This window comes from Pholis gunnellus (assembly GCF_910591455.1).
Source record: "Pholis gunnellus genome assembly, chromosome: 17".
Classification (NCBI taxonomy): domain Eukaryota; kingdom Metazoa; phylum Chordata; class Actinopteri; order Perciformes; family Pholidae; genus Pholis; species Pholis gunnellus.
The window spans coordinates 4,598,269-4,618,995 of NC_136544.1; the positions used below are offsets into that span (position 1 = coordinate 4,598,269).

The 20,727-nt window shown below is 41.3% G+C and overlaps 1 protein-coding gene across 1 annotated transcript; it reads left to right on the forward strand.

Annotated features, from left to right (window-relative positions):
* The first annotated feature begins 5,158 nt into the window (after positions 1-5,158).
* Positions 5,159-20,017, forward strand: LOC306709764 (ral guanine nucleotide dissociation stimulator-like 1). The gene is made up of 17 exons (XM_079178038.1): positions 5,159-5,531; positions 8,653-8,942; positions 9,797-9,838; positions 9,978-10,177; positions 10,301-10,458; positions 10,551-10,799; positions 10,909-11,012; positions 11,388-11,472; positions 12,937-13,008; positions 13,533-13,619; positions 14,505-14,537; positions 14,911-15,032; positions 16,384-16,473; positions 16,714-16,843; positions 17,253-17,576; positions 18,460-18,574; positions 18,670-20,017. The coding sequence occupies exons 1-17, from the start codon at positions 5,508-5,510 to the stop codon at positions 18,807-18,809; spliced, it is 2,265 nt and encodes a 754-aa protein (XP_079034164.1). The 5' UTR covers positions 5,159-5,507; the 3' UTR covers positions 18,810-20,017.
* Positions 20,018-20,727: the final 710 nt, after the last annotated feature.

A 20,727-nucleotide genomic window follows, 5' to 3' on the forward strand; every position in this document is an offset into this window, starting at 1 on the left:
AGTCACAAAAGATGCAGTTTTCGGTTTTGCGTCAGAGGACGCGGTGAAGGGTGTCTTTCATTCCAGTCTCCATGGAGAACACCTGAACGGCCTGAGTGGCTGAGTCATCAAGCAGGAGGGGTGGAGTTCTTGAGAGCGGCCTGGTATGCACTTGATATGTGCCCCCTGCCGCCCTGGCAACCCTGAACAATAGTGTGATACCTCGGTGTGTTTACATTTCCAGCATTTTTATGTTAGAGGAAGGTTGGTACATTTTATCTGAGTCACGTTTGACCTCTTTTCACCTGCTGGTACATGTTTTAGCTTGTATAAAAGCAATCTAAAAGGGGCCATAAAATTGTTGGACTGCTCATTTCTTTTGACCTTTATTCCTTTAAGGAAGTTTCACTGAAGCCTCTCTTTTGTGAGGAACGCCCTGATCATATCCAGACATCCTGTTCTGAGTGGTTGAGGGTTAAGCACTTTGCCCAAGGGCACCTCAGTGGTGGTAACAAGGGAGGGGGCAAGCTTTCCCCGCCCCTTTTATCCAGACATTCCCAGGGATTGAATTGACGACCTCACGGTCACAAGCTCTAACCTCAGGCCACCACTGCCACCTTCATTATTTTTTGTTTTTCTAGCTTTAGAGAATTAGTTTGTGTTACATTTGTATTGTGGCTACTCAGAACAAATTGTTCCATTTTAATTTAGTCAGATCCAAATGTGCTGAAGCGATGAACGCGCGATCAGAGAACATACTTGTATGTCTGTGCTGTGCCCTGAAGGCAAGCCGCCGTCATGAGACTCATGAATGCTCAGAGTTTCAAAAGGTATTTGTCTCTTGAGCTGTGTTGATAAAAAAAAAAAAAAAAAGTCCGTCTGCATTCCTCACCACTTCTGTAATCACCGTGCGTCAGCCTTGAACTGAAGTCTTTGAATTCCTAAACCCAGAGACCAAAGTCTCCGAATTGTCTGAGATTTTGTAGTTTGTATTCATTGTCCAACACTTCTTGAGAGTAATAATAAATGCACATTTTTGGCCCAATCATTGCTATCAACAAAAGTGGAGATTGAAATAGATTGTAATGTCCAGTGGGCTGCTGCTCAGGAGCTACACAATGTGAAGAGCTCTTGATAGACGGCATGCAGAGGTTGGATTGTGTCATACAGTTAAATGTCTGCAGATTGCGTAGTACGTAGCATACGTTTTTAGCTAGCCACGTGGCTTTTAGGAGTTGAGTGGTCAACCACTGAAATATCTCAACAGTTACAGTATTGGATGAAATGTTAACATTCATGGTCCTCAGAGGATGAATTCTACTCACCTTGGTGATCCCCTGAGATTCCTCAAGCGTCAACATGATGTTAACATTTTTATTTTTTTATTATTTAGCTAGTGCATTAACAGCTATTAGATGAACTGCCATGAAAGTTGGTACATTCCTGTTCCCCTGAGGATGAATTGCCATGAATTGAAATTGTTCAATTTGTCCAAAACATTGGATTACGACCAAACACCTGCAAAACTAATGGCACTCCCATCAGCCCCAGTTGCACTTTGTGTTTTCAGTGCTAATTAGCTAATGTTAGCATGCTAACCTGCTAAACTAAGAGCTGTGAACGCGGTATGTTAGCATTGTCATTGTTGAAGTTTGTGCACTGACCGTAGCATTTAGCTTGAAACACTGATGTGCTTAAGTACAGCCTCACAGAGCCGCTAGCGTGACTGTAATGCCAAAATTGTCCTTCAACTCGACTGATAATGTTCAAACTTACAGGAAAAACAAACTGGATTGACTCTGTTTTAAGCAGAAAAAGCTTCATAACACCAGAATCAGAATAAGCTATGTCTGCTAACACCTTGGGAAATGACCTTCAATTGAGCTTACAATATATTTGATACATTCTATTCTCAGAGATGACTTGTTAATAGCAGGTGTAGGTGTCAAAACGGGATAATTAACATATGACACCGGCGCTGTCAACAATGAAATGCACTCGAGGGGGATGAACCACACCTATTGGCATCAGAGGGTTCACGTCAGCGGCAGGTAAATGGGAAACATGAATGTCTCTTTTGCCAGTTGTGTCAGTGCTATTGTGAATACAAAAGATTTAACTATGACCCCTGTGCGTGCGGTGCATGAGTATACAAAACATTACACGTTCGTCTAACTTTCCCGTGCAGCTCAATGGTTCAGTGGTTCCCTGGGTGAGACGAGGACATCCACATCTTAACTAGATTAGCATTTTAAAATAGCATTAGCGTTTGATGTCCTTGTTGCATTCAGGAAGGAGCCGCCGTCTTCCATAGGAAAGTTAAGCTTGTTTTCACTTTCTTGGAAAAGCCAGACTGTGACGTTGTTACCTGAAACCAACACACACACACACACACACACATAGGCAACCTGGGTCTTACAATAGTGTGATTTTCATAGTTTGAAGAGGAAAAATGTAATAAATCCCATATAAATCCCTAATATTGATCAGCTGGTTAGCGTCTTTATTTGCTGTATTTCAAACTCCTGCAGCTTGATCATGATCTCCCAGGTATCTGCTGTTATCTTATCAGTGTTATAGATCACTCGAGGGAGCGGTTACATGATCCTGACAACGTTTTCTCACTTTAAACCTTCATTCATTTGTCTGTGCTTGTGTTCTTGTATCTCAAGAAGCCGGAGAGCAGAACATTCACACTTTTAGCTGATGCCATCACCTAAAACAACTTTAACTATGGAAAGGTGCATTGAGACATCCTTTGGGTTCGTCAGCAACAAGTCCCCCTTCACTCAAAAATGTGTTTCGCTTTTTGTTGCTTCACTCGGATGTTTGAGCTCCACCGTGCAGAATGATGTGCAGGGTTTCTTTTCACATTCATCTACCGAAGGAGGAAAGTTTATTTGTGCTTTCTTTGAATCTCAGTGTAGGACGTGTACCTACAAGCAGGATTTTCCATTCTGAGGATGGACTATTCAGTGAAGGTGGAGACCTCCTGTGTCAAGTTCAGTGGTGGAGTTATGAAAGTACGCCATTTACATTTACAAAACTTAAAGTACAGAAGTATCGGTAATAATATTTACAATTAAATGGAAGTCAGAGCATCTTTAGCTTTGGTAGGCTACTGTGACATATTATCCAATGAGACTGAATATTTGAGCGGTGTAAAGTTACACAAGGTATTTAAATCACATCCTTCACATTTGATTGGACCGCTAAAAAGTGGGCGTGCTTAGAATGTAGCGTGATATGAGGCAACAAAGAACTGTGGCTCCAGACACACCTCCCTTATCACTAAAAGTTTCAGATTGATTGATGGATGCTATGATGTTAATAGTTGGAGTTGGTTAGTACTAGCTCACGTAAGCATACTTTGGTTTTACATGAATAAAAGATCATTTGGATTTTTAGAAATAAAATAGGCAGAAATTGATCATTTTGTACAAGCATGTATTGGTGTACAGCACGACCGGGGATGTGATCTAAAAGGGTCAAAGAGGCTTTTTTCATTTCAGCTTGACCCAAAAGTATCAAAAGTAAAAGTACTCATTATGCAGAATGCATGTCAATATATTATGTTGTCGGATCATTATCATTGATGCATTTAAGCAAACTTTAATCTTGCACTTCACTGAGTTGGAACAAAATTGAACTGCTTTGTATAAGCTGCTTTTGGATATTTGAATTGTAATAATACGCTTAATAAGAAGCTACAGCTAGCAGCTTTGAAAATACTTTGGCCTACTTCCAGAATCTACAAAGACTCTTCTTACCATCTGGATTAAAAATATTTAGTTTGCTGAATAATACAAAAATGAAAACAAAGATGGTAGCCTGCTATCTATCAGGATCTGTGACAGTCGCAACTTGGGTAACAGGTTAGAAATCTTTTTTTTTCGGACAGGTGACGGAATATTGTAATAAATCTATCCGGTAGGAACAGTAAGTGTTTTAAAAAAGACCTCATGGCTTTTCCAAACATCGCCGGTTAAATAGAGAAACCAGTGGTTAGCATGTAGCCTACCTCTCAACTGGGGCTAGCTGTTTCCAGTCTTTATGCTAAGCTAAGCTAAATGGCTGCTGCTTGCTGTATTTTTGTACCGTACGACCATGAGGGTGGTATCAATCTTCTCGTCTAACTCTCTGCAAAAGGGAATAAGATATTCCCCACACTTTAGCTTTGAAACCTGAGACGACAATAGAGTGCTGCAGGAATGAGTCATAAAACACGGAAACGAGTCAGCATTTTTGCACTTCTGGTTCCCTCGTCTGGAAGTCAACATGTTTTTTGAATATTTTTTTTGTGTTTTGTTTAGATACCTGAAATATGGCCTGTGGTTAACACAAATTTAAGAGATTAAAACATTTTGTTCTATGGCATAAAATACTTCAGTAAATACTCTTCTGGTGAAGCCTTAACATGTTTTTTAAAAAAGGCGGTTGCTAACAAGTTGCTACATGACAATACAGAACGTTATCACGCCAGCGGTGGTGAGTAGTTTGTTTATAGGGTTTACTTTCTTCTGCGATCGCCATCGAAGTGTAAGTAATATTAATTTATGCATATCAAAGAAAATGACAGTGAAAAGACCAGTAAAGTGCCTCTCGCCTAATATGTCGTTGAGTGTTTAAGTCTCTCGCAGACATTTCGAGTCCTTTATGAACCCTTTCCGTAAGTCAGCATTAGATGCAGACTTTGCCCAAGGGAATTACCCACAATTCATTGCAATGGGACATTAAACATGGGGTAACCAGTGGAAGCATGGAGACGTAAAAAAAAAAAGATAAACAAAGAGGACGGCACAGGTGTGTTCAGCCAGGAATATTACATTTACACAGAAACATTAAGGATTAAAGATGGAACAAAAAAAACACAATCAGAGGATACTTATTTATTTATTCAGCAAGTATTTATTTTTGTCGTTGAAGCTGTTGTGACAAAAACGAGTAAATAGATTATTTGAAATTACCTCTATATGCTCTCACACTCAACCACTCAACCACTTACCAGGTGACGTCAGTGAGTCCCTGAGGGTTCAGGGTGTTAAAGCGTTAGGGGGGACATTGGGACTGGGCCTGTTCCCACACAAACACACAGCCAGACACACCTCCTCCTCTCACTCCTCCTACAGTCGATCTCTCGGCGCAGAGAGCCGCCTCCCACCACAAAGCCCGGTGAGCGTCAGTCCGACAGTCAGCAGGAAGGAGAGAGAACGAGCCGGAGCAGTTGAGACCTCGTCTAGCTTCTCGCTCCCTCCACAGGACCCGTCACATGGGAACAGCCCCGCCACCTTTCTATGCACGCATGAGAATGTAGCGAATACTTTGCAGCAGTCGTCTTTCATGATTGTAATACAGGCGCATCGATGTAGTTCCAAACAAGATATTTAACCCCCCCCCAAAAATAAGGTTTTATTATATCAAGATGCAGCCATAAACTCACTGTCTCGCGAGGTGGAAGTTATTTTTTTCCTTCAGTCCAACTCTTCCTGTCAAGATGGAAAGCAGCGCTCCTTAGGACACCGGACGAGATGGGGAAATGGGAGCTGACAATGGTAAGACAACTAGATATGATCCAGAAGTGAAGTCAGCTAAACGTTTCTTGTTGTGTAATATATTTCCAACAGAGCCAATCAGGGTGAGTCAGGGACTCTGTAATGGAATAAATGGTGCTTTTATGATTCATATGTGAGGAGGTATTTGGGTCTACAAGTCCTACTTAGTTCAATCTTACTCTTCATGTTTAAATACTTTTTTCTTTTTTTTAAATCTCTGTAAATGACATTTGAGTGGGAATCAGCTGTTTGCACTTGAGCTGCAGAAGGTCTAACCTCAGTTTGTATTACCATTACATTTGAGACCTAAGCATACTTTTCCTGCCCTGAAAACTGAATACATGTCAATGTTTGAAACACCCAGAAGTTATTTTTTTAAGAAACATTTAATGTTGTTCTGGAGAATCCTTGCCATCTGGGTAAAATCAATATTCTGCACAACAACAAAAAATAATCTTAGCTTGATTTTTAAATTTGCAATAACATTAGCTGTAAATGAAGTGTGTTTTTAGTAAAAACTTTATTTTGTGTAACAATGAAGAATGCTGGGAAGAAACATAACTGATATTTAAAATACGTCATGGGTCAGCGGGTCAGCGGTTAATACAAACTGACTGTGTTAACTTCCATTTGTTTAACTCTGTCTCCATGATCTGCCTTTTCCTTCATATTTAATGCTGCAGAGGCAACACAATCACATCTTCATGGATACGTTTTCTGATTGTAGACTTGGCTGTAAGTGCAGTGCTTGGTACCACCATAGACACAATGCACAGTTTCGCATCTGTGCAGCGAACAAACAAGCTGTGGGAGACAATGGGGTTTTGTGTGGTACTTGTCGGCACCGGCCGACACGGCAGCCTGAGACTTCTCTCCTTGCACAAAGTCATTTAAATGATCATTTACATATGTAGGATGTGAGTCCTCTCATCAAGATGACTGACTTTAAATGATTGCTGTGAGAGCAGGCCATTTCTCTCTTCTCCTGACTGTTTGCACATATTGTGCAGAAGATGTGTATTTGTATGGAATAATTCAGATCTAACAGCTCATGACACCATTGATTTTCTATTCTAAATACAGCATATGAACTAATATTGAACGTCTGGTTGTTTTCACTCCAGGGCATCTTTATAGATCTGTGAATCATTTGGGTGTTAACCACTGGAGTCATGTAAGACCTGTCATTGAGTCCTGCTGTTATTATTATATAACGCATGAGGCATTTGAAGGGACCCCGACTGATTTTTAGTCATGTTTAGTTTACTTGTTGTGAAAACAGCTGGGAGAAAATAACCCCGATGATGTCACGGTGATGTCATCAGGGTTATCTTTGGGATTGAAATGTTTTGAAGCTGTGGGCTTTCAGCAGGCAGGGTGAGTGGAATGTCAAATCAGGTAGTTTTTCTTTACATTGTACATTTTGAGACCAAACTGGGACTGTTGTCATTTACGCACCCTAAAAAAAAGGTCTTAGACGGGAAGCCATTTTCAGGATTCAATATCTTCAGACACATAACTTCCCCATTTCACACAAATATTCATGTTCCTATAGGAATGAGTCCACATTGAAAATTTTGGCATCTCAAAATGGCAACAATTGCAACCTTGACTTGCTATTTCCCAAATTTTGTTTCCGTAAGATCCCCTGAAATTTGGAACATCAATCAACTACTGCAATTATTTAAATGCCCATACTTTGAGGGACTGCCTGGGGACCCAAAACCTCCCATTTTACACTTTGTCTTCCAAATCCACGGGCCAGTAATGAAAAATATGACATCTGCTTGTGCCTTTCAATCACTTAGATCTGCTGTACACCATTTTGTCTGTGCCCTTACCAAACTGCATGGCTCTAGAAGTGACATTTCTGAAAATATTGAACTCTAAAAATGGCTTGATGTCTAACACATTTGTTTTTTAGAGTGCAAAAATGAAACTGCAATTCTCAAAATTCAACAAAAATATTTTCTATTTTTGTGGTATTTTATGCAAAATCTAAATTGTACTGTAAACTGAAAACGGAAAATCTGATTTGACACACAAGTTGCATCATGGGAAATATAGGATCCTGCATTTTTTTGGACCTTCTCTCACATACTAGAAACAAAAAGTCAGGCTGTTGCTTTAATGATGGTAAAGATGGCAGCTATGAGTGTCTTTAGGCTTGAGTGCATATCTTGTGTCCTGCAGTATGTCCCACTTTAATTTGATTTGATGATGAAAAGTTAAACCACAAAGACCAACAAATGAATTAATTTGACAGAGACATCATTTAAGTTTTGTTACCTTGCTTTGCCAGCAGTGACCTAATAATGCAGCTGGTCTTCAGTCTTCACAAATTATGTGTCGCAGCTGTTATACTTCACATAATCTGGGAGCCTGAACGAGGCGCTCTGCAACCCCGTTCCCCTGTGTATGCCGTGTCAAGTGCTGTTAAGCATTCTGGAGGAGCCACCGCTCAAACACTGATTGATAGCTCTCGCTGAGATCAAACAAGGTCCGACCTAAAGAAAGAAACCGTGTGTCTGAACAATATCACGACACTTGGTGCTGTAGCAACAGCCTGTCCAAACCTCTAAGGCTCTTTTTTTGTATTGGTCGTTGGAGGACGACTGATGATGAAACTCGCTGATAGTCTTGCTTATGTCGTGGTATTTTTTGCTTCAGTGTTCTATTTGATGCAACCTTTGATAGTCCTCTATTTGTCCATAAACACTCCTATGAACCTACAAAATTCTGGGAAATTTCAGATGGCTGTGTAGCAGGGAAATGAGCATCTGATGATTATTATCATTACACACTAAACTGTTTGTGCAGTCGTTCTAGGCCCGAAATGATGGGTACGAGTGGCCCGTAGCAAATATTGCACAATCGTTGTAGCTCACATGGGATTAGTGTGAGTCTCAGTGGGATGTCGAGTCACTTGTTTGTGTTGGTTCACCTGGCTGTTTTTTTTACCTTCTCACGGTCCAACCTCTGACCCCACTATTTTGACCGATAACAATCCCAGATAAATAGATATTTGGTGTTTTGACCCATAGCTGTATGTTTTTAGGACACAAGCAGGACATTGATTGGCAGCCACACAAACATTATTTCCCACCTCTGCCACCCCCAGAACCCAGTGCAGGAGTGGGGCGAGGAGTTCGAGGACGGAGCGGTTTATGGGGTCACTCTGCGCCGGGAGCCCGTCCCCTCCGACCCCGACCCCAGTGAAGAGAGTCCATGCTGCGCTTTCGTGCACTACCGAACCTGCAAGGTGCGCCGTCTGAAGGCTGCTACCCTGGAGCTCCTGGTGAACCACCTCCTCGACCCCGGCAGCCAGGAGCAGGACTACGGCAGGATCTTCCTCTCCACATACAGAACCTTCACTGGTACCTCGAAGCTCATAGAGCTGCTGTTCCAGAGGTATGATCACTCCTTTTTGGTCTTTTTGGAAAAGATTGCTGAAAAGATTGATACCACTTTCATGTGTATAGTAAATAGCAAAAGTTAGCTTAGCTTAGCACAAAGACTGAAAATGGTCCAAAGTATGACAATAATTGGTTAGCTTCATTCTACTTAGGTTTTGGTAGGTTGATATTGTTACTGGCTAAATGTTTCCCCCTTTTTCAATTTTTTATGCTAAGCTAACTGGCTGCTGGCGGTAGCTTTATATTTAGCTTACAGACAGGAGAGCGTCCATCCTCTCCCTGCGAGGAAGCGAATAGGCGTATTTCTCAAAATGTCAAATTATGCCTTTAATGGTTAGCTTGATGATACATTTTATTTCAGTTCTCACTCATTGAAATTTGAATTTACACTCAATCTGCTTCAGTTTCTCTCTCCTTTGGGTTAAGCTACTATTAATCTTTCAGCCACTACCAAATGCTAACGGTTTAGCATAGCTTAGCCTCTTTCTCTGGTTATCTTCCCCCGATCAGAAAGTTCAGGCTCCTTTTCAAACATGGTGAAGAACCATCTCCGTTGTGCTAGATTCTGGGAAAACAACTTGGGTTGTCGCACATGCAAAGTCACCATGTTGCGTCAGGATCTTTTTATACATTGTTTCCCTGACAAGGCGACCATCTCTTGCCTGCTTTGATGTCGTAATAAGCACATAGCAGGTGCTCATTATCCTGAGGCTTTCAACAACAACAATTATGCACACAGCGGTTTTAGACTGTGGTGGGCATGTATCGGGATCAGGCTTAGGATGGCTCCAAGACGGGAGTAAATAATAATTAATTTGAAAGTCTGTTTTTTTTTTCTTCTCCCAAAAGAGACAATGCTATCTCCGATCTGGACAGTGAATGCTACAGGAGGTAGGTGGATGACTTCTGTTTCAGTTTACAGTGTGCTTGAACCCTTATCCAGTTAATATTTGTGTTATTATTACGTCACTGTGGCTTAAAGTGTTGCTTAAATAGTTAAACTGTGATGATTCTTCCACTGCCTCCTCAGCCCTCTGTTGGCCTTTGTCCAGACATGGTTGGATGAGTACAGCGAGGACTTCAGGGATCCTCCTTTGCACCCGGCTCTCAGGCTGCTGTTGGACCACCTGAGGATCAGCTCCGCAGTTCACAACATTATGCGCAGCCAGCCCAACTTCAGCTCGCTGGCTGGGCAAGCTGAGGCCCTGCTCAAGAGGTTGCAGATAGAAGGTGACCCTCCCCAACGTGACATGACCAAAAATGATAAGGCTTTTTGCCCACGGGCCATCATGCCAAATCGTCCTGCAAAAAGCCAGGCTCACTATTTTCTTGATCTGTGTGTTTCTTGAGCAGAAGTCGAGACAAATGTGAGTCCTGACCCGGCAGACATGGAGCAAGATGAGGAGGGTTCTGGTGATGAGGATTCGGGATGGGAACACTCTCTGGATCCAGGTGGCATCATGGATTTCTCCACTGGAGCCATTGCCGAACAGCTCACCCGAACGGACTCCGTACGTGGTCAAATTTATTTTCAAATGTTCCACAATTCTATTGTTTAACATTGATGATTCAAGGCAGCTCACTGGGAATCATGGCGTTTCAGGCTCTGTTTGTCAAAGTGGTGCCATACCAGTGTCTGGGCTGTGTGTGGTCACAAAGAGACAAGAAGGAAAACATGTCGCCAACCATCCGAGCCACCGTTGCACATTTCAACGCCGTTACCAACCAGGTCATCATGTCCCTGCTCTGCCGGCCGACAGACGCCACCTCCAGCCCCACCTCCTCCCGCCGGCCTCCCACTACACCAGCTCAAAGGGCCCGCATCATAGAGAGCTGGATCGGAGTAGCCCAGGTCAGTCAAATTCCTTTATAAAAGGAGAACGGTGATCAACACAAAGCACGGGTACCATTACTATTTGATTTGAAGTGAATCCATTGAGAGCAAGTTGTTTCCTCTGCAGGATTGTCGTCGGTTGAAGAACTTCTCCTCTCTCAAGGCGATCCTGTCGGCCCTTCAGTCTAATGCAGTTTACAGGCTGAGGAAGACCTGGGCTGCTGTCAGCAGGTAGGGTTGGGTTATAGCCATTTCAAAGTGTTGCCCATCTCTATGGTTACATTCATATTCTGTTCTACATAATCGTCCTTTTAATGAGGACATTGAACCCTCATTAAGTGCAATTCAATGTCACAGACAGTGCAAGTCAGCAAATGTCCTTGCCTTTTGGTTACGTATATTCTACTTGAAGCAGGGTCATGGACAATCCAGTAAGCCATTATAATGTCACGGGTAACTGAAGCATAACTTCATATTGTTCTCTTTGTGGTGTAAACATCTGGTCGAGGACCAAGTACAGTTGTATAATAGTTGATTATTAAAGTACCTGGTTTTGGACTAAGTTGCTGCATAGTTACTTATACATTGTCTCTGATCTTGTTGTAGGGACAGCATGGCCACGTTTGATAACCTCTGGGAAACCTTCCCTGATGAGAACTGTGTTCTGACCAACAGAGAGCTCCTGGTGGAGGTGAGAAGAAAACCACGAGTTGCACACAAAGATAGGTTGTGTTAACAGTGACTATGATTAGGTTAATCTGATGGACAAAATAACCCTCATCAGAATCAAGGGTTCATGTTGCTAATATATACACACCATTTTCCTAATTATTCTCCAAATATCAATTTGTATTTTTACAAAATCATAATTTAACAGTTTTTGTTTATCATAATTACCATCTAATTATATGTGTGTGTGTGTGTATATATATATATGTATATGTATATATATATATATATATATATACACACAATGTATATATACTTGGACATTTCAGAGTATATAAGCTCTTAGTTATGCTAGCAACAACAGTAACGTTAGCTAGCACACTAATATAGCTTAAGAGTAGTTTGATTATGACTGCAGGATGCTTCACATAGTAATTGTCTAAGAGTTTCTCTCTATGCTACTTAGCTACTAAGCTCGCTAACCTACTTGTATAAGGGAGTTCGTCCACAATTGCTACATGCATGTTCGTCGCACGCCAATGTTAGCCAGCTATAAAGTAGATTAATTGGATTATAATAGCCAAAGCCTTTTAAACTCCTTGTAGTTAGTGTGTAAATGTTACAACTTTTGATTTGGTAATATCACTTTTTCTGAGGTGAAAAGGTATAGATAATACTTTTGTAGTTATATAGATGTTTGTGACCATAAACACAACAGGGTATGAACAATACAAATAACACGTTACGAAGAACGTTTCCCATATTGAAAACATGTTTGGTAATGAATTTCCTCTTCACATGAATTTCTTTCGTTTCTCATTCATTTTTGAGTTTAATATTTACAGAATTGTTTAACAGAGCGTTAATGGGAAACTAGAGGCCTCAAGCACACCGTGTTCCCTCTTTTATTTTATGAAGCCTCTTTCAGTCAGAGGCCACTTGTGTCTAGTTACAGTGAAAGGGCTCTAAAGTCAATAGAGTACAGTAGATAGACCTGTATTCTCCGCATTCAACAGCCGAGTAACCTTCACTAGTATTTACTGCTTCACAAAAACATTCAAAGGGGAATAATTGTACACGCCTCTCTTTCACTTTTCAATGTGGTTGTATTCAGGCGGTGTCTTTTATTAATAATAAGGAGGATTTTTATCTTTGTGAACACAGTCACTCATGCATTTGCTTAAAGCCTAATCACTGTTTTTGACAGATATTACTCACAAAGACTTAAGAAAGAATGCTTAGTTGTGGCCTCCCTCCCTTTTGCAAGATAATGATTAAACAGGATATCCAAGTTAATGTGTAATAAGTGTTATTCTTCTCTTGAAGAACTTGCTTCATAAGCCAGTTTACAGTTTGACAACAAACTTCATTTAAAGTCCACCTTGTACGTGCTTGTGTGCACGCATGTAAATGAATGTTTATATACCTTTTTTTATTTTTGTTTGCATCATAACTGAATATAGCTCTGTCTGACCTACTTCTACAGGACGGAGGCCAAGCGACCGTGGATAAAAGTTCTCCAAAGATATCCAAGCGGTGTCCGATCCCAAGACAGATGGTAAGCCATACAGGATGAGAAAGAAAAAGCAACCTTCCTTTTCTGCCACATTTCAAATGTTTCACAGCAGGAGTGTTTGACAGTTTGATAATTTTTGTGTTTAGTTTCAAAAAGACACATGAAATATTCCATATCATATAACTCTGAAAGCCACAGGAGAGCATGACTTCGCTCAGTGTGGGCAGAGTGTCTCTGGCATGGCAGATACCCAAACCTATCTTTAGCCCTCGCGCTGTGTTGAACAAGTTTCAGATGGTCCCAGATCACCAGGATTATAGGACGGTAATAATAGACTACATGGGGATCTTTTATGAGTCATACGCACATTCTCCTGGGCCGTAACATGAGCCCACAGTGCGTCCGACTGGGACTTATCTTGTGTGAATGTCGTTCAAACTCAACCCATTTAGTGGAAAAAAGAAAAAGCTAATGACTGGATTCAAAAGACACAAATAACCAGACGCAGTGACACAGGAAACTACTGCTGTAACCCTAATGGGTAGTGTGCTTACGTGTCTCTGCAGAGCACCTCCAGTGGATTGGTTCCTTACCTGGGCACCTATCTGACCGTCCTCACCATGCTGGACACTGCTCTGCCGGACACAGTGGAGGTACTTGATGTGGCCTGAGTAACCTGAGTCCCTCTGCTTGACATTGATAACAGTTTGGCATGTACTGTACCGTAAAATATGTCATCAACTTTACTTTAATCCCCCTTTTTAGCATCCGTAGATAGTATTTAAACTCTGTTTTGCTAGGTGTCTGTCTGCTGGTCTACAATTAATATCTATATAAAGACCAATATGTTTATTTTACCTTTTTAATTCATTTAAACGTCATCTAGAGGTAGCGTTACCTCACCAAATTTCATGACTCGAGTCAAATGCAGAGATGTCAGCTACTGAGTTCTGCTAAGCTAACGTTAGCTACTTTTAGCAGGAGTTTAGTTGAGGATTTTTTTGAATCCTTCATTGTTTAGTTACTGACTCATTTAGTGATGTGGAATAAAATGACCAAGATGTGAGTTCTTTTAAAAGCCATGAGGACATTTAGTTTTAGCTTTAGCTAAGGCTAACAGTGGCCATATCACCAGCTAGCTTGATATAGCTTTATTGCTTTAGCTGTCTGGTTTGTGCTTTTGTCTACACAAAAAAATCCATAAATTACAAACGCAGAGTCCAGTTACTTTGGTTTTTATTGAAGTTTTGTAGTTGCTGCAAAATTTATAAAGCTGTTTTGAAATACTAATTCTATGGCCTTATAATTGTAATGAGATAAAACAGTTAACCAGTTCTGGATGATTCACATGGGTTGCAAACAAATGCTTGAATAAACTTTTTTTAAAAGGTTCTTATTTATGCTTAAAACATGGCAATGTGTTATAGACCATGTACTAATCATTGATATACTGCTTATAAATACTAAATTGGGGTGATGTTTTTGTTCATTTTCTGATCCAATGAATCGTTAATAAATCAGTATTTCTCTTTTGACAGGGTGGCCTCATAAACTTTGAGAAGAGGAGGAGGGTAAGTGGTTCCTCTTTGTGTCATCTTTTATGCATTCCCCTTTTATTTATTAATTTTTTCCATTGTAGTCAAGAAAGTACAAATGTGTCCGTGTAACATTCTGTCAGCACTATATGATGGAGCAGTTGGGTGCGTTCAGTATATTTGCATTGTTAAAGTAAACTGAGAGGGACATTTTCCAGCCGGCTCCTCGGCACATGACACGCTGAAAGCTAGAGACCTTTTTGAACATTTACATATCTCATCAAGGAACACTTTACTGCAGCGTTGGCTACTTTTTGAAATGTCGCACCTCGTTGCTCCAGGTCACGTAAACCTGATAAACCTGTAAATCAGGACATCTCTAACACTCTGCTTGTCTCTCTCCCTGCAGGAGTTTGAGGTTCTGTCACAGATCCGTGTGCTGCAGGCGTCCTGCTCCCAGTACAACCTGCCCCATCACCCCAGAATCGCTGCCTGGCTGCGGGGACACAAGCTGCTCAACGACCAGGAGAGGTGAGCCGGTTCATTTCCACCTCCGCATGACATGCCCGTGATTGCATCACAAGCAGAGGAAAGCCTGCAGAAAGTCCAACAAAAGTTCATATATAATCTGAAGGATGCGTGGTAAAAATTCCTTATCTCTCATTAAAGAGTAAAATGGACAAATAAAGGTGTGTTGCTTTAATAATTTCATTGTTAGGTGCGGTACACATTAATCACAATGTCCTGTCATTTTGAGTCCTGACTTATGATCAGCAAATCAGTTCTTGTTATCAGTTGAGACGTAGATTTAGCGCCGTCGCTGTCGAAGCCCCGTCATAAAGAAAGCACTCGTTTGACATTTGTGACCTAACTCTGGTGGTGATGCAGCTCGTTATTCGTAGTTCATAAAATCTGTCGACGCATTAAAAAGGCTGAAGAGATAACAAGAAGTCGTCCGCTATCTACAGAACATACCAGAAATAAAAAAATAAAGAAGGAAATAAGAACAAAACCGTGTCTGTCGACATATTTAGCAAAAATAAAGGATTCCTGTGTGTTGGTCTCTCTGATGGTCTCAACCAGAGAAAGTCTTTTTGGTTTTTTTCAACCAACCACAGTTTTTAATTACGATCCTGCGTGGAAGTGTCCGTTTACAGTGAAAGTACACTTTGGTATATTCTTCTGTGAAGTGGAGTCAAATAAAAGACAACCTTTAAATACACATCAATAAAACATTTTAGATACGTCAAAATGAAACAAGACAAATATATGACCGAATGGGCAAACAAAAACATCAAAAAGTTTATATGCAGGTTAGTCTTTTTTTAGAACTAGATCAGACCGACTGTGTAATTTCAGCTTCTTGTTACAAACCTCTGCTGACAAGTATTCAAGACCAAGAAAATGTAGTATTTCTTATACACTTTAATGTGGACACGCCCATTAGGTGTCATCAGGAGGATAATAACTTTCAAATTTGCCTTCTTGGTTAATGATTCATGCCAGTATTAGCAACAGATTTACCTGATTAATGACTATTTTTTCCATCTCAAACATGTCCAAAAAAACACATTGAAGTAATAGTCACTGCCACAATAATTATTATGCCAACAATTTAAATATTTTTGGGGCAATCTGTTCTTGGTAAAGAATTGTTAGCATAAACATTTTGCAACTGATTGATCGAGCCTGTTTAAAAAAAAAAAAAGATTACCACAACGTAGTAAACCACAACTAATGTTTCAACAAGATAACACAACTGGGCCGTAGAGAAGACTATTCAGGGGTTAAATGCCTACAGCAAGAACACTAGCATCAAGATCAACGTTGTCCTCAGTGGGTGGAACTCTATCGTAGGTTCTCATCTCCGTTTGTCTCACAGCTACGACCTGTCCAGACAGCTGGAGCCTCCGTTGGACGTGTGCTCGCCGACCTCCCGGAGCCACCGCACGCTCTCAAAGAAGCTCTCCTCGTGAGTATGCTGCTGCGGTCGCATTCAAATGTTCAAACGCACACAAGCCACGTCCGGTCCTAACAGTATTTGCATTGTCTCAGCATGAAAGGAATCAATTGTTTTGAGCGTGAATTGCTGTGTGCCGTGTCAATACATAAGAATAGAGTCTATTATATGATACGATCATGTATGAAACGGCATTATCATGGTGGAGTTTTGTCTCTGATGCGATCTCACGTTGAACTTGTTTGTCCTCAGTCTCCTGACGGTGAGCGACGGGTCTAAAAAGGTCCCCGCGGACCAGATCAGCGTCTCGTCCTCTGGATCCAGTGGGTCCGAGATGGAGGATCTGTCCTCCCCCAACACGGCCTGCTCCATCAGAATGCAGGTAAACCTTGTTTGCCGTCTACACTTTTGTCCTCGGCTGTGCACACGCCTTCGTCCCATAGGGCCTCCGTGTTCAGCACAACGTCCACTATTTACGCTTCACAAAGAATTGTTTCTTTCTTGGGTTTTTTTTTGGGGGGAGAAGTCAAACAAGCCCCGAAGCATTTCTAAAAAGGAATATAATACTCCGAATGGTTTTCGGGAAACCTGCGTAATCTCCCTTCACAAAAGATCCTCTCTAAAGAGCCATTGAAGCTAGCGCGAGCCCTCTAACAAGTGGAGGTTCAGTGGGTCAGGTGCTTAGCTGAGCTGCAGGAGGGTTCGTCTCACTTTCCACTACACTACAAATGTTTTCACCATGTTTCCAGCGGCGCTCATCGATATCCCTTCTCTCGCTTTCTTCTCCGCAGTGCTTCCACAGCTCTTGCAACAATGTGTCCGAAGCCTTCTCTTCCTCCTTGTCCTCCTCATCCTCCCCCTGCTCCTCCGCCGCTTCCTCCACAGACTCCCCCACTCCTTCCAGCTCCTCCTCCTCCTCCTCTTCCTCCTCCTCCTCCTGCCGGGCTGATCTCTGCGGTGGCGCTCGGCCGAAGCCCACGCCGGCCTCCCACCACAAGCGCTCCGTGTCCATGACCTCGCTGCCCCTGTACAACCGCCAGGTGGCTGACTCCTGTATCGTGCGGGTGAGCGTGGACCTGGGCCACAACAACGGCAACATGTACAAAAGCATCCTGGTGAGTAGCACTGATTTCAAAATACAAGATCTTCACCACTTTGTGTTCTTTTTTCAAATCCAAAGATAGCAAATTTTTACTTTTCATACTTTTTGTACTGATGGTACTTGTACATTTTCATTATCTATTAATCCGCTGGTTATTATTTCAATGAATCGATTAATTGTCAAGTCTATGTGAAGTAAAAAGATTTGTTCAAACCCAGTTGATTAACAGCTTGGCCCTTCAGAGAATAGCAAAAGGGAAAGGAATAGTGAAAATGAAAGGTCTAAAAACATGAAAAAAAAAAATATATAGTTTTAAAAATACATCTAAATATACAGAACAATTTAGTAGTTAAATTCCAATTAAAAAGGGAGAGACAAATAAATATTCTATATATATATATATATATATTTTTTTTTTTCATACACATATTAATGATCAAAAATGGTGTGTGTGTGTGTGTGTGTGTGTGTGTGTGTGTGCGCTGTAGACGTCAGGTTTCCATATCACACATCACATTTTGTAAGTCGCAAGCTGGACTGTGATTGGGCTCGAAGCTAGTTGTGATGTCACAGATCATGTCTGTTCATCGCACGTGTTGAACTGAGTTTTGAGGCGAGCGTAGAGAAACTCCCCCCCGCGTCAGCAGATTAAACAGCCGTCGAGTGTCAAACTCTGCACATGCGTCGTTCTGCACGGCGAAGCTCAAACATGAAAGTGAAGTAACGATCAGCACAACTCATTTTGGCCTGAAGGCGGACTTGAATAAAGGATCTGAATACTTCTACTCTACTCTCCGAGCATCAAGCCAAAGCGGTGCATAGTTGACTTTCACAAGCAAAGACTTCACTAAGGTGTGTTTTTTAATGGCACTGTTTTTATTCTTTGCCTCTCATAGTTGACCAGCCAGGACAAAACTACCCAGGTGATCCGAAGGGCCCTGGAGAAGCATCACCTTGAGCACATGAACTGGCAGGACTTCACCCTGACTCAGCTCATCTCTCAGGAACGAGGTCAGTGAGACAGAATCAAAAGAATCGTTGAAAGTTAGGCTGGAAAAAAAAAGGGAAAGCGCCCCTTTTGACGACTTCTCTTTTCTGTTTTTCAGAGTTGCTCATACCCGACAAAGCCAACGTCTTCTATGCCATGTCCACGGTGGCGAACTTTGACTTCGCTTTGCGGCAGTTCCCCAAAGGCCAGAAGAAACCGCTGAGGGCCACGTCTAGTCTGGGACGGTACACGAAGTAGCACCTCTACTCTCCAAACCTCGGGAGATGGACGGAGCACACGGGACTCTCCTTGAAGAATGGTCTTTATTTTAAATAGTTGTTTTTATAACAAAAGATGCTCCAGCTTTCTTCTTTTGGATAAAAAAGAAGGTAAAAAAAAAAGTGACATTTTTAATGGTAAGAGGATGCAAAAGCACTTTATGAAGAAGAACTCGCGCCTCAACAGAAAATGGATGTTTGAAGAAACATCTGGATCAAAAAATGAACCCATTCCTAGACCCCCCCCCCCAGAGATGTGTTCTCAACTGGTTTTAAGTGCATGGTGCTGCTAGATGTCAACGCGTGCCTGCGTCGGTGACCTAACATGAACGCTGAGAAATGTCTCCCCGACGCAGCTGTGCGCCAATAATAACCCGTGTGGTGTAAAAAAAGGGGAACGGTAACGATGAACTCCTGGGGAGTGGGGGAGGGGGAGGCGTGTAACCGGGGAGGTTCAGCCCCGGTTACCCCGCTGGCATCGCTGTGATCCTCATCGAGTGAGGCGAGCGGCCCCGACTGGTAGGGTGGCATTCCTGAGTCGGGGTAACCATGGCAGCAGCAGCAGAGACGTTTTTTGATGGACGGGACCGGACGCACACGTTCAAATGTCTCTAAAATAAGATGACAGTAACGGTGAACAGAGTTTCGAATGATCTTTTTCCTCGTGTTTTGTATTTATTTTCACTCTGGTTCATTGTGATTGCACCTTTTATTTGATTCAGCTTTGATCAGTGAGGTAATCATTTTAGAGATGCCTTGTTTTCTGATGAATTCTGAGGATATTTTAAATATCAATGACAATATTTAAAATTTCAATAGTAACATTTTCTTTTTTTTTTTACTTAAATTGTATTAAACACATTTGGTTCAGACTTGTGAAGCCTGGATGTAGCGGCTGCTTAAATGGCTTCAAGTTTAGATGTAATCATTTCAATGACGCAAGATTTCAAGACAGTTAGCGCTCCAGGGACTCTTTGCAAAGAGGAGGAGTTGCACATTGTACAGACACACTTGGTAAAATCACAAGTTTTATCCCTCTGGACGTCCCCCTCGGAGCGTCAGGAGCCTTGCTCAAGGGCATAGAAGGAAGAAACAGAGGTCTCATTGACCTCCTACGCTCTCCATACAGATCTGGGACTTTGAAACAGTAAAACCTGTCTCTAATTTAAAAACAACGCTTATTTTCACTCCAGGAATTAAGCGTCACAGTTGTAAAACAAAGAGAAATAATCGGTTTAATAAACACTTTTTCAGTCCTATTTGTCTGACTGGTTTCTGCTGTGAAGCATAATGTAGCCAGTCATGGGTTAAGTGTTTCCTTAATGAGATATCAACATTATCTTTGGATCAGTGATGGGGGAAGAACACGTTTTCTTTTTCTATCTCCTTCTTATGTTGACTCCTTGGATAATGTGTGAGTTTTTTGTCATATGAGAGCTCAAGATATTTTTTTTCTCCCAAATGAATTATAACAGCACGGAGAAAATGTATTATTCTATTTTATAATAGATATTTTAGTAAAAAGTGTAATTAATTAAAAAGTAAAAAGTCTCCTTTTTTTTATTGAAAAATAAAATGCAGCATAGGCAATATAGAACATGATATATATTATAGTACAAATTCAAAATAAAACGTAGATAAAAATAAATCAATAACTGAAATACAGACAGCAGGATTTACAAACAAGGTTTATATTCAGAAGCAATAATAACAATAAAAAAAATAAAGAAATATAGTTGACTAAATTAAGGCTCACTTACATGCTTTTTCCAGATCTTTCGACCAGCCCATGGCTTTCTACAACCTTTTTTGTTTTCAATGGATTTCATAGGTTCAATTTGAGGTCCGTCTGATTTATAAACAGCAGCTTCAAAGATCTTTTAATAGTCTGAAAATAC